General features: G+C 38.4%; 1 protein-coding gene across 1 annotated transcript in view; it reads right to left on the bottom strand.

Annotated features, from left to right (window-relative positions):
- LOC103606560 (ATP-binding cassette sub-family A member 3-like) overlaps positions 1-8,345 on the bottom strand; it is a 67,600-nt gene extending 59,255 nt beyond the window's left edge. The window contains exons 1-2 of the mRNA XM_008591137.1: positions 8,286-8,345; positions 7,717-7,969 (exon numbers count right to left, since the gene is read on the bottom strand). Coding sequence (XP_008589359.1) covers positions 7,717-7,969; positions 8,286-8,345 — 313 coding nt within the window. The remainder of the gene's footprint in view (positions 1-7,716; positions 7,970-8,285) is intronic.
- Between the last annotated feature and the right edge of the window lie 6,258 nt (positions 8,346-14,603).

The following is a 14,603-nucleotide window of genomic DNA, read 5'->3' on the forward strand; positions in this document are numbered from 1 at the left end:
TTTCTGTCTGCTAACCTTAGGTTTGGATTCTTCTTGTTTTTCTAGTTCTTTAAGGTGAAGTGTTAGGTTGTTCACTTGCCATCTCCAATATTGGAGATATTTGCTCTGGCTAGTACTTCTCCAATATTGACAGTGGGGTGTTCAGGTCCCCTGCTATTATGGTATTAGTGTCTATTTCATTCTTTAGGTCTAATAGAGTTTGTTTTATAAATCTGGCTGCTCCAACATTGGGTGCATATATATTTATGATTGTTATGTCTTCTTGATGGATCAATCCTTTTATCATTACATAGTGTTTCTCATTGTTTCTTTTTATGGTTTTTAGTTTAAAGTCTATTTTATCAGCTATAAGAATAGCTACTCCAGCTCGTTTTTCTTTTCTGTTTGCATGGCTATAAGAATAGCTACTCCAGCTCATTTTTCTTCTTTGTTTGCATGGTAAATCTTTCTCCATTCTTTCACTCTTAGTCTATATGAGTCTTCATTGGGTGAGGTGGGTCTCTTGAAGGCAGCGTATAGTTAGGTCCTCATTTTTAATCCATTCAGCCAGTCTGTGTCTTTTTATCGGGAAATTTAAGCCTTTTACATTGAGTTGTTATTGAAAAGTATTGATTTATTCCTAGCATTTTATTGATTATTGTTTGGTTGTCTTAGGTGTCTTTTGTTCCTTTCTTCTGATTTACTGTTTGTTTTCTGTATTTGTGGGTTTCTTGGGTTGTAGGTAGCGTTTTTGTTTGTTTGTTTCCTCTTCATGAATGCCATTTTTATTATACTAGTGGGTTTTGATTTTTCTTGGGTTTTTATGGCAGTGGTAGTTATTTTTCAGGAACCAAACCCAGTACTCCCTTGAGAATTTCTTGTAAGGGTGGTTGTGTGGTGGTGAACTCCCACAGTTTTTGTTTGTCTGAGATATATACTATTTTTTGAGTTTTGCCAATTTGACTATAACATGTCTTGGAGAAGACCTTTCTGAATACGTCTGGGGATCTTTGAGCTTCCTGGATCTGAAGATCTGTGACCTTTCCTATACCTGGGAAGTTTTCTGCCACTATTTTGTTGAATATGTTTTCAATGCAATCTCCTCTTTCGTCTCCTTCTGTAATACCCATGACTCGGATATTTGAGTGCTTAAGGTTGTCTGATATCTCTCTCAGATTTTCTTCAATGCCTTTGATTCTTCTTTCTTTCTCTCTCTCTCTCTCTCTCTCTCTCATCTCTTTCTTTCTCTCCCCTTCCTTCCTTCCTTCCTTCCTTCCTTCCTTCCTTCCTTCCTTCCTTCCTTCCTTTCCTGTCTGCCTGTGTTATTTCAAACAGCCCATCTTCAACTTCAGAGGTTCTCTCTTCAACTTCCGCAAGCCTGCTGGTTAAACTCTCCGTCGTGTTTTTTATTTCGCTGAGTGAATTCTTCAGTTCAGCAAGCTCTGCTACATTATTTTTCAGGGCATTGATTTCCTAGTACATTTCTTCTTTCAGGTCCCGTATACTTTTTCTTGTTTCATCATGTTGTCTAGCTGAGTTTTCTTGTATCTTATTCGGTTTGCTTAGAATTATCACTCAAAATTCCTTGTCAGACATTTCAAGGGCTTCTTGTTCTATAAGATCTAGAGCTTGAGAATTATTACCCTTTGGTGGTGTACTTTCTTGATTTTTCATATTTCTGTTATCTTTTCTTTGATGTTTAGTCATTGTGGCAGGTAGTTCCACAGTCCACAGGTTTGACACTATGGTCTGACTAAGATGCTGCTGGGGTTGCCAATTTGGTATGGCTACCTCAGTGTCTGCTCAGTTGGCCACTAGTGCCTTACATGTGTGGTTGCTTTAGGTCTTGGGCCTCTCCAGGGAGCCACCTCTCTGGTCAGCATGCAATCAGCCAGGCTGCTGGGTCACAGAGCGGTCCCGCAGGGTGTGTGGTCTCTGCCAAGCTTCCACCTCCCCTGCTGGACATCTCCCTGTTCCGCACACACTGGGCCAGGCTGGGATGGAGCCAGGTGGTGGTGGTAAAGCCTACCTGCTGGATCACGTGGTGGTGGTGCTACAGGGTGTGTGGTCTCTATGGAGGTTCCACTTCCCCTGCTGGACGTCTCTCTGCTCTGTATGCACTGGGCCAGGCTGCTGGACTACGTGGCAACGGTGTGGACTCTGCAGAGCTTCTGCCTCCCCTGCTGGATGTCTCTCTGCTCTGCACGCACTGGGCCAGGCTACTGGATCGCGCGGTGGTGTTGTGGTCCCTGCGGAGCTCCCACCTCCCCTGCTGGATGTCTCCCTGCTCAGTGCGCACTGGGCCAGTCTGTGAATGGAGCTGGGTGGCGGCGGTGAAGCCTACCTTTTGGCTCATGCAGTGGCGGCCCCACAGGGTGTGTGTTTTCTGCGGAGCCTCCACCTCCCCTCTGGACGTCTCCCCACTCTGTGTGCACTGGTCTGGGCTGGGAATGGAGCGAGGTGGTGGTGGTGAAGCCTACCTGCTGGATCACGCAGTGGTGGCCCCACATGGTGTGTGGTTTCTGCGGAGCCTCTGCCTCCCCTCTGGACATCTCCCTGCTCCATGTGCACTGGGCTGGGCCGAGAATGGAGCTGGGTGGCGGTGGTGAAGCCTACCTGCTGAATCGTGCAGTGGTGGCCCCACAGGGCATGTGGTCTCCACGGAGCTTCTGCCTCTCCCGCTGGACATCTCCCCATGCCGTACACACTTGATGTTATGTTTTTATAGTTATAAATTGGTTGATTTGTGGGAGAGAGTGACGCTGGGGACCGTCTATTCCACCATCTTGACCAGAAGTGATTGCCCCCATTTTTAAATGAGGGTTTGTTGTTTGTTTGTTTGGGTTTTGGGGGGAGTTTTGTTGTTTTGTGTTTTGGGTTTTTGGTGTGGGGTAGTTACTGAGTTGTGTGAGTTCCTTAACATATTTTGTATATCAACTCCTTATCAGATATGTGGTTTGCAAATATTTTCTCCCAGTATGTAGCAAATATTTTCTCTTCATTTTGTTGCTTCCTTTGCTGTGCAGAAGCTTTTGATGTAGTTCTACTTGATTATTTTGTCTTTTTGGCCAGAGATCTTGATGTCATATTCAGAAATCACTGTCATGGCCAATGTAAATGAGCTTTCACCATGTTTTCTTGTGGGAATTTTAGGGATTCATGTCTTTAGTTTAAGTCATTAATTCATTTTGAGTCCATTTTTATGTATGGTATAAGGTTCCAATTTCATTCTTTTCCATACGGATATCAAGTTTTCCCAAAATAATTTCTTGAAGAGACTGTCCTTTCCCCACTGTGTGTTCTTGGTGCCCCTGTCAAAAATTAGTTAACAATTTAGGGCTGGCCTGGTGGCCCACTGCTACAGTGTGCCACTTGAGAGCGCGGTGGCAGCTTGAGAGCGCGGTGGCACTCCTGCAGAGGGTTCAGATCCCACATACAGACCAGTTCCCACTCACTGGCTGAGCGAGGTGTGGGAGCAACTTGAGAGCGCGGTGGCACTCCCGCAGAGGGTTCGGATCCCACATACAGACCAGTTCCCACTCACTGGCTGAGCGAGGTGTGGGAGCAACACTGAGGGTTGCGATCCCGTTGCTGGTCCCGGTCCGGTACAGGCGTGACACTGAGGGTTGCGATCCATTGCCGGACATGAAAAAAGACAAAAAGGAAAAAAAAATTAGTTAACAATTTATACTTTGGTTTATAGGTTTATTTGTGCACTGTACTGTGTTCCAGTGACCTATGTATCTATTCTTATGCCAGTACCACACTGTTTTGATGATTATAATTTTAAAACTTGAAATCAGGAAACATGATGCCCCTCAACTTTGTTTTTCTTTCACAAGATTGCTTTGGCTATTTGAGATCTTTTGTGTTCCATACAAACGTTGAAAATATTTTTTCTATTTCTATGAAAAATGCCATTGGAATTTTGATAGGGATTGCATTGAATCTGTAGATCACTTTGGTTAGTATGGACATTCTAACAATATTAATTCTTCCAACCCATGAACACGGGTTTTTTCACTTTTCACTTTTCACTCTTTGCTTATTTGTATCTTCCTTAATTTCTTTCACCAATGTTTTTTTAGTTTTCAGTACATAGATCTTTCACCTACTTGGCTAAATTTATTTCTGAGTGTTTTATTTTTTGATGATATCATAAACAGGATTATTCTCTTGATTTCTTTTTTGTATAGGTAGTTGTTGGTGTGAAGAAACTCAACTAATTTTTGTAGTTCATTTTATATAGAGCAATTCACTGAATTTATTAGTTCTAAGAGTTTTTTTGTGAAGTCTTTAATGTTTTCTATATATAGGATCAAATCATCTGCAAACCAGGAAATAACTTTACTCCTCCCTTTCTAATTTGAATGCCTTCTTTTTCTTGTCTGATGGCTCTTGCTAGTACTTCCAATACTATGTTGAATTGAAGTAGTGAGAGTGGGCATCCTTGCTTTATACAGGACCTTAGAGAAGAAGTTTCCTGTTTTTCCTCATTTATCATGATGTTACCTGTGGGATTTCCATAAATACTTTATTGTATTGAGAAATTTTCTTCTGTACCTATTTTGTTGAGACTTTTTACCATTGATGGATGTTGAATATTGTCAAATACTTTTTCTTCATATGTTGAGATAATCATGTGATTTTTATCTTTTATTCTGTCAATGTGGCACACCACACTGATTGATTTGCATATGTAAAACCAACCTTGCATCCCAGAGATAAATCCCACTTGGCCATGGTGTATAATCTTTCTGACATGCTATTGAATTCAGTTCAATAGTATTTTATTGAGAATTTCTGAGACATTGACTTGTTTTCTTTTCTTGTGGAGTCTTTGGCTTTCATATCAGGGTGATGCTGATGTCATAAAATAAGTTTGGCAGTATTCCCTCTACTTCTATTTTTTGGAAGAGTTTAAGAAGGATGGTATTAATTTCTCTTTGAACATTTGGTAGAATTCAGCCATAAAAGCCATCTGAACCTGGGCTTCCATGGCAGGTTTTTTTTTTTTTTAATTACTATTTCCATCGCCTTATTTATTACTGGTCTGCTCAAGCTTCCTATTCCTTCTTGATTCAGTCATGGTACGCTGTGTGCTTCTAAGAATTTGTCTGTATCTTCTAGGTTATTCAATTTGTTGGTGAATACTTATTAATAGTGCCTTATGATCTCTTTTATTTCTGAGGCACCCATTGTAATGTCTGCTCTTTCATTTCTAGTTTTGTGTCTTCTCTTTTTACTTAGTCTATTTAAGGGTTAGTTGATTTTGTTAATTTTTTTTTTTCAGAAAAGCAACTATTAGTTTTGTTGATTTTCCTACAAATTTTCTCCATTTTATTTATTTCTGCTCTGGTCTTTATTATTTTCTTCCAGCTGCTAACTTTGGATTTAGTTTCTTCTTTTTTGAGTTCCTTCAGGTGTAAAGTTAGGTTGTTTATTTGAAATGTTTCTTCTTTTTTAATGTAGACATTTATTGCTATAAATTTCCCTCCTAGGGGATCTTAGTACCAAGTGCAGGGCAGAGAAGTTAATGTCAGAGGGGTTGCAGTGAGTGTAACTGGGTAGAATGCTCTGGGTCCCTGATGCAGCCTCTACATGAGCTCACTGTATTTTCCTTATATGATCAGGCCCCATTTCTGGTGGCTATGCTTGCCTGGAAACTGAAAGGATTATGAAAATGTGACTAGCAAAGTGTGGTAGGGAACCAGGCATGGGGAAATTAGGGCCAAGAGGCACTGGGTGAGGCTAGACCAGAAGGAGGTTTAAGGAGGCCTCTGTCACTGTAAATTTCCCTCCCTCCTGATACTGCTTTTGCTGCATTCAATAAGTTTTGGCAAGTTATGTTTTTATATTTATTTGCTTCAAGTTATTTTTTAAATTCCCTTTTGATTTCTTCATTGATCCAGTGGTTGTTCAAGAATTCATTATTTAGTTTCCACATATTTGTGAACTTTCCCATTTTCTTGCTGTTACCGATTCCTAGTTTCATTCCATTGTGGCCACAAAAAAAATACTTGGTATAATTTTGATCTTCTTAAATTTGCTTAAATTAAAATTAGGTCACTTGTTCTGTGACTTAATATGTGACAAATCTGGGAGAATGTTCCATGTGCACTTGAGAAAAATTTAGATTCTTTAGCTGCTAGGTGAAGGTTCTGCTTAAGTCCATTAGGTTCATTTGGTCTATAGTGTTGTTCAAATCAGATGTTTATTAATTGATTTTTTATATTATTAAAAGTGGAGTATTAAAGTTGCATGCTATTTTTGCATTATTGTCAACTCCTTTCAGATCTGTCTCAGTATTTGATTTATATACTATTATATAAAATATAATAACATTCTATTATTATTATATATAATAGTATATAATATATGTTTAACATACTAATGTTGGGTGCATGTATATTTGCAATTGTTGTATCTTGCTGTGAAACTTTTATCATTATGTAATAACCTTTATCTCTAGAGATGGTTTTTGACTTAAAGTCTATTTGTCTGATATATGTATACCCACTTCTCTGTGGTTTTTGTTACTATTTGCATGCAATATCTTTTTCCATCCCTTCACTTTAAACCCGTGTGTTTCCTTGAATCTAAAGTGAATTTTCTGTAGACAGCATAGAGTTGGATCTTGTTTTCTTATCCTTAGCTACCCTGTAACTTTGTTATAGGGGGGTTTAGTCCATTTACATTTAAAGTTATGACTGATAGGGAATAATTCACTATTACCATTTATTTTGTTAATTGTTTTCTATTTTTGTCATAGTTCTTTGGTCTCTCTTTTTCTCTTACTGCTTTTGTTTGTGTTTAATGGGTTGGCTTTCTTCAGTTTTTTTTTTTTTTCCCCTTTTTTTGTCTTTTTTCATGACCGGCAACGGATCGCAACCCTCAGTGTCGCACCCCGTACAGGACCGGGACCGGCTACGGGATCGCAACCCTCAGTGTTGCTCCCACACCTCGCTCAGCCAGTGAGCGGCCGGTCTGTACGTGGGATCCGAACCCTCGGCGGGAGCGCCTCCGCACTTCCCAAGCGGCGCACTGCAGCAGTGCGCCACCGGGCCGGCCCCCTTGTTGTTGTTTTGTATTAAAATTTTAATTCATTTTTCTTTTTCTCTTGTGTAACTTCTATAGGTATTTTTTTGTGTAATTGCCAAGAGGCTTATGTAAAATATCTTATAGCTATAACAATCTACTTTAAACTGATAATAATCTAACTTCCTTTGCATACAAGAATTCTTCCCCTGATTTCAAGCTACTGATGTCTCAATTTAGATCTATTAATATTATGTATCCATTAACACAATTTAGTTATAGTTGTTTTTAATATCTTTGTTTTTTAACTTTTAAAATGTATTTATATATCACACTTAAATAATGTTTTTATAAAATTTAAAATGAGTAATCTTGGGTGACGTTTATGCACCCAGGGAAAAGTCGTGATTCATCCTGAGACTTGGTGTTCCCTTGGCATACTACTGGGTACTTACCCTAGTTTTAAGAAGCATAATCAGAGACAAAGAAGATTTAGAATTATGGAACTGGATAGTAACTTAGTCATTTTACTTCAAAAACAATTCAATAATGATTAGACCAAGAATATATTTGATATTATTTAACAAAATCCACAATGTTATATTTAGGAGATTAATGCATAAACTATAAAAGTCAATATTCTAAAACATGTTAATGATATATTCTACAGAAAATATTTTAGACATTATAATTTATAACCTTTAAAAGTGAAATTTAAATCCCTCTTCACCATCTCAGTAATTTTTCTGGCCACATTGCTTTCAGAAGGCACATAAACCAACTCATATTCATGCATAGAATTGATGAGGAAAGCAGGCAGTGTCAAGGGGAGAGGGTTATAAGTGGTGGCGTCATTTGAATACCTTTTTGTATGTTTGTGTTCCAACAAAATTAATGCCAAGAGTATGAATACTATAAGGATTTCCACAACCAAACCAATTACCTGCTGCCTCTGCAAAAGAAACAGAAGAATCTGCATGTTTATAGTCCTGTTTTTGCACACACACACACAATACGAATTTTTACTATTCCACTTCATTCTACAATAAGAATGGTTCCTGGGATTGTCTTTCAGACCCTTTTCTACATTTTGTTATTCAATCTGTTGTTTCACTCCATGGGTATTCTTCAAATTTAGAGTTGCTACCTCCAGCCTTGGAACAATAGAGAAAAAAATCATAAACTAAAATAAAGTGAAAGAGTTATTAAAAATTCCCGTTTGGCTTCACTAGCCTTTACAACCATTTCCCACAGATATCTGCACATACATTCAAAAGAAAATTTTTCCAGAGGAGGACTGTAAATTGCTTGAGCCACAATAAATCCATTTTACCAACAAGGAATAAAAGTTCAACTCTTAAGAAGAAAATAGAGATTAAAAGCAATTTAGGTGACCTGCAAAATATTAAATTTAGTCAAATAAAAGGATTATTTCATTTTTCTATTCTTTTCTTTCATCAATCCTGAAAGATAAATACCAAAAAAAGTTGAAATAATTATTTGTCATTAATTCACATCCAATCATCTTCTTTCTGTTTTGTTTTGTTTTGCTTTTAAATTTGAATTTTTTAATTGCCTTTGCATATGTACATTGAGATAAAAGGAAAACATTGCTTGGACACACAAATACTGAAAACTTACTTGCTGTTTATCTGAAATAAATTACAAGCATCCAAGTTATATACCTACTTATTTAATTATACTTACCCAATTTTGCCCTCCTTAACAGTTCCTTGTTTTGCAGAATTTACTTATAAAATTCCTTGTTACAGTCTATGTTCCATTTACATTGTAACAGAGCTTGTATGATGTTTACATAAAACCTACTTTAATCTTTTGCCCATCAAATGTTCTTTACTGAGAAACATACCCAACATTCGCATTGTGAGCTGGCATCCTTAAGATGAATTGGCGTAAAGTTAAGAACACTGAGAACTGCTCTTCAAACTTGGTGGTTAAAGCTCACAATACAACACTCATGACATAATTTGCTTTTCTATTCTTGAGGACTAGGTTGCATCTTTTGATCAATACTTTTTCTTTTTCTTTCTCTTTCTTTCTTTCTTTCTTTCTTTCTTTCCTTCCTTCCTTCCTTCCTTCCTTCCTTCCTTCCTTCCTTCCTTCCTTCCTTCCTTCCTTCCTTCCTTCCTTCCTTCCTTCTTTCTTTCTCTCTAAAACATTAGGCAATAGAGTTGAGTTCCATCACAGATTACATCACATGACCAAGTGGAGTTTATCCCAAGAATGCAAAGGTGATTTATAAAAATCAATCAATTTAATACAGCATTTTAATATAATAAAGGGGGGAAAACCTACATGATAATTCTGATTGATGCTACAATGACTCCCAGAACTGAGAAAAGTACTGTACTTGCAATTACAGTGTATTACAAATGGAGAACCAAATAAACAGATGGGGCAAGGGGCTATGGTCACAAAGCTTCCATACCCTCTTCAGTGTGCCATCCTCACAGCACATCGATGTGTTCACCAGTCCAAAAGCTTTCTGCACCTCACTGTTCAAAAGTTTTTGCTGAGGCTTCATTATGTAGTCATGACTGATTAAATCAATGCCCCTTGGTGGTGGAACTCAATCTCCAGCCTCCTTTTCTCCTGGGTATTGGAGATGGGGTGGAGGCTGAAAGTTCCAACCCTCTGATCACCTGGTTGATTCCTCTGGCAACCAGCCCCCATGTTGAAGCTATTTAGGGACCTGCCCAGAGTCACCTCATTAGTATAAACTCACGTATGGTCTAAAGGGGCTAGTTATGATAACAAAAGACACTCCTGCCACTCAGGAAATTTCAAGGGTTTGGGGAGTTCTGTGCCAGAAACCAGGGACAAAACCCAAATATATACATTTTTTATTATATCATATCTTCTCAAACTCCACCAAAAAATGAAAGAGGAGGGAATACTTCATAACTCATTCTATGATGCCAGCATTACCTTTATATCAGAGAAATACATCACAAGGAAAGAATATTACAGAGCAATACTCTGTATAAATATAAGTGCAAACACCAAAAAAATATACACTACCTAACTGAATCCAGCACAATATTAAAAAGATTATATCACATGACCAAGTGGAATTTACCCCAAGAACACCAGGGTGATTTAACATATAAAAATCAATCAGTATAATACAGCATATTAATATAATAAAGGGAGAAAACCCACATGATGATTTTGATTGATGCAAAAAAATTTTTTGACATAAATGGCTACCCTTTCATGATTAAAAACACACAACAAACTAAGAATAGAAAGGTACTTCCTCAACATCATAAAGGGCATCTATGAAAAACTCACAAATAACATTATACACAGTGGTGAAAGACTGGAAGACCCTCCAAAGATAAGAAAGAAGATAAGAGAGGGCTGGCCCGTGGCTCACTTGGGAGAGCCTGGTGCTGACAACACCAAGTCAAGGGTTAAGATCCCCTTACCAGTCATCTTTTTTAAATAAATAAATAAATAAAAAGAAAGAAGATAAGGGTGTCTGGTCTCACCACTTGTGTTCAATATTGTACTAGAAGTCCTAGTCAGAGTAAATCATCATGATATGCATTTAGCAACGCATTCTTAGATTTAACACTAAAAGAAAACATAGATAAAATGGGATTTATAAAAAATAAAAAACTTTTGAGCATCAAGGACTTTATAAAGAAAATAAAAAGATAACCCATAGAATGGGATAAAATATTGGGAAATCATATACCTGATAAGTGTTTTGTGTCCTGAATATAAAATATGAGGGTACTTCCAAAAGTAAATGAAAAGATAATACAAATCTTTCCATGAACTTTGTGAAGACCTCGTCACATAACGCACTGTTACAACACAACAACAAAAAGACAATGCAGTTAAATAATGGGCAGAGGGATCTAAATAGACATTTCCCCCAAAAAATTATACAAATGGTCAAAAAGCACATAAAAAGATGCTCAACACCACTAGTTATTAGGGAAATGCAAATTAAAATACAATGTGACACATCCCACTAGAACAGCTATAATAAAACAAAACAAAAAACAGAAAATAACAAATGTTGGCAAAAATGTGAAAAACTGGAACCCTCTCACACTGATGTAAAATGATGCAGCCCATACGAAAAGCAGTTTGGCAGTTCCTCAAAAAGTTAAATGGAATTACCATAGGACCCTCCAATTTCATTACTAGGTATACACCCAAGAAAGTAGAAAACACATGTCCTTATAAAAATGTATACACAAATGTTCACAGTAGCATTGTTCATAATAGTCAAAAAGTGGAAACAACCCAAAGTCCATCAACTGATGAACAGATACACAAAATGTGGTACATCCATACTGCCAAAAAAAGGTAGCATCAATATGGTTATGGCACCTAAAATGGAGCAGAGAAGCCACCTCAACTTGAACTTTAGGCATGTCTTAGCTAGGAACACTTTGAACTTTTGCTGAACTTCTGTACTCAGACACATTACTAATTGCTACCAGCTATTAAAAAAAAAAAGAAAAATATTGTCTGAGTGATGCCTGCATAAGGTATATTGTGCTTGCTTGCAACACATGTGAGACCTGGAACTGTCTCATAGATGAGGATGAATTGTTTTCCACTGAGGAAAGGTTCCAGTGGGGTTTCTGGGGGCTCACTCTTGGTAGTAGTGGAATACCAGTCATATGAAATTTAAATCTAATCCACAAACTGGGAAAGGTACTAAATTTTGTAACCAGCCAAACCTCTCAAGGATTCAGACAGGTAGAGGCCAGCCTCTAATAATTAAATGGGAACATTTGTATCCAGAAAAAAAAACTCTTAACGGAACACCATGCAACTCTTGACTTACTTTTTACCCAAGTATGGGGCTTGTGTGAGGTGCTGAACAAAATCGAATGTTGCACTTATGTTTCCCCTGATTTTAATGTCACAGAGCTCTTAATTAAAAGGGTGGCTGATACTGCCTTTGCAGGCATCCTGAATGGTGGATGGCAAGCTTGGCTGTTCCAGGGCTTCCTAACCTTTACATTTCTTTTAGTGAGTCTCCAGATCACTATGACTTGTGTCACCAGACTAATCAAGTTGAATACATCTTTAGATCAGGCCACTCTGCCATGTACTGTGGTCCTCAACTGCCTTCATTCTCCAAACCAGGGACTCAGACACTGCTGAACTATTGTTAATGCCTGAACTTTGAATTGTTCAATTTTGATTAGTTTGACTTATGGAGACTGCTCTTAAAAAGTGTATTTCCGTTTACTGGTATGGTGTTGTACTCATCCAAAAGTCTTAAACACCCATACACAGCTGCCCTTTGTACATCAACTGGTCTCATTATGGTTGAAATTGAAAAAAAAAAAAAAAAAGTAAGAGTCGTTTAACTAAATTGACACTGTAAAACTGTAAATTTTGTACTGAAATCAGGCAGATTCATTGTTATGGCTGCAGAACGTGGTGTCATTGCCCATGCCCATGATTTTGGTCAATCTCTCTTGAATGAGAGGTTAATCAAAATGCAGATGAGGAATCTAACTCACACTGTTAACAGAATTGCCGGAGCTACTGCACAAGCCATTAGAGCCAAACAGAGATCTTTAGATCCCTTGCCCATGTTGTCCTAGATAATCATATAGCTCTGGGCTACCTCCTTATGGCACTAGGAGGTGTTTGCACTATTGTAAATATAAGGTACTTCAAAAAGTTCATGGAAAGATGCATATTACCTTTTAATTATATTTTTCCATGATTTTTTTTGAAATATCCTTGTACATCCTGCTGTACCTGGATTAATGCATCTGCCCAGGTGGAATTAGAACCTTCTAAATTTATCAAATTGGCAGAATCTTAAGGGACATTCCACCTTCAACCTGAAATATCCTTGTACATCCTGCTGTACCTGGATTAATGCATCTGCCCACGTAGAATTAGAACCTTCTAAATTTATCAAATTGGCAGAATCTTAAGGGACATTCCACCTTCAACCCTGGATGGTTTAATTTTAAGTTCTCTGATGCATTCAGCTTGTTACATTTTGAGATCAAAATTACAGATTATTCTCATTTTAATGATATTGTTTGCTCTGTTTTTATCTTATTTAAATTATTAATGCTGTGTATATCTCGATGTTTTGATACTTTCCAACGTACAAGAATTATGGTAGCTTCTTGAAACCATCCACCAAATGTTTCCTTGCACCCGAAATAGACTCAGACATTCTTGCAGACTCACCTGATGTCTAAGTCTGAGCAGCCTCCCAGTTGCTCAAATATGGCCTATAGCCTTGCAACCATTTGCCAACACCTGTCTTCCCCTTTCATCCGGGGACATGACTTCCTGGGATAAATCCATCCCAGCATCAAGAGACAAAACCAATGCCATTTGGTTGATCATCAGTGCTTCCCAGAGGAAAGATTTCAATCAAAAGGGGGAAATGACAAAGAAAATAGGATTGGTCTGCATAAGGCACCTAAAATTGTGATGAAAGGCCACCTCACCTTCAGCTTCAGGCAAGTCTTAACCAGGAGCACTTTGAACATTTGCTAAACTTCTGTGCTCAGACACATTACTTTTGCATGCAGCCAATCATAGCAGCCTAGCTTCCGCCAATCACAGGCTATCAATTGATCACAGCATGCCCAAACAAGGCAGATGCCAAGCTGTAACCAATCAGATTGTTTCTGTATGTCACTGTCTTTCCTCTGGCTATAAATGTGACCTGCACATGTGGCGGGGAGGAGCATTCTGAACCATTTTTCGACTGGACTACTGCCTGATTCTAGAGTCATTTACACAGTTCTCTAATAAACTTTCTTCGTTTTATATCTCAACCAGGCGGTTAATTTACTTTGATTGATAATAATTGGAATATTGTTTGGCCTTATAGAGGAATGAGGTACTGATATACACTACAACATGAAGGAACCCTGAAGACGTTATGCTGAGTGAAAAAAAGCCAAACCCAAAGGGCACACATTATATGATTCTATTTATACGAAATGTCCAGAACCCACAAATGCAGACACAAAAAGCAGATTAGCAGTTGCCAGGGGTAGGGGTAGGGGGCAATGGAAAAGCACTGCTTAACGGGTACAGGGTTCATTTCGGGGGTGATGAAAATGTTCCAGAATTAGGTAGTGGCAATGGTTTCACAACATGGTGACAGTAATAAAAGCCACTGAATTGTACACCTCAAAAGAGTAAAAGTGATGGAACGTGTTGTTTGAACTTCACCCCAATTAAGAAAAAAGAAAAGGAAAGAAAAACCCTATGAGATGGATAGATGTCGTTCCTACACCATAGATGAGACGCAGGGGTCAAGTCACTTGCCTAAAGTCAGATTAGAAGTAAGGTTAACTACACCTGCCAAACCCTTCCATCTAACCACTACGCTACAACCAAAATAAAATAAAATAAAATAAAACAAAATAAGAAAGAAACAGTTAATATCAACCCTAAATCCCTAGAGGGTTTCTGTTTGTGTTTGGCCCCAGTGCGCTCAGCGGGTCGGCCTCCCGGGGCCTCGGGACAGCGGCGGCAGAGCAGGGACCCGGCGGTGGGGAAGGACGGGGGTCCCGGACACTCACCGACCAGGCCTCGCCGCC

The sequence above is a fragment of the Galeopterus variegatus genome, unplaced genomic scaffold (assembly GCF_000696425.1).
Source record: "Galeopterus variegatus unplaced genomic scaffold, G_variegatus-3.0.2 Scaffold6687, whole genome shotgun sequence".
NCBI classification, from domain to species: domain Eukaryota; kingdom Metazoa; phylum Chordata; class Mammalia; order Dermoptera; family Cynocephalidae; genus Galeopterus; species Galeopterus variegatus.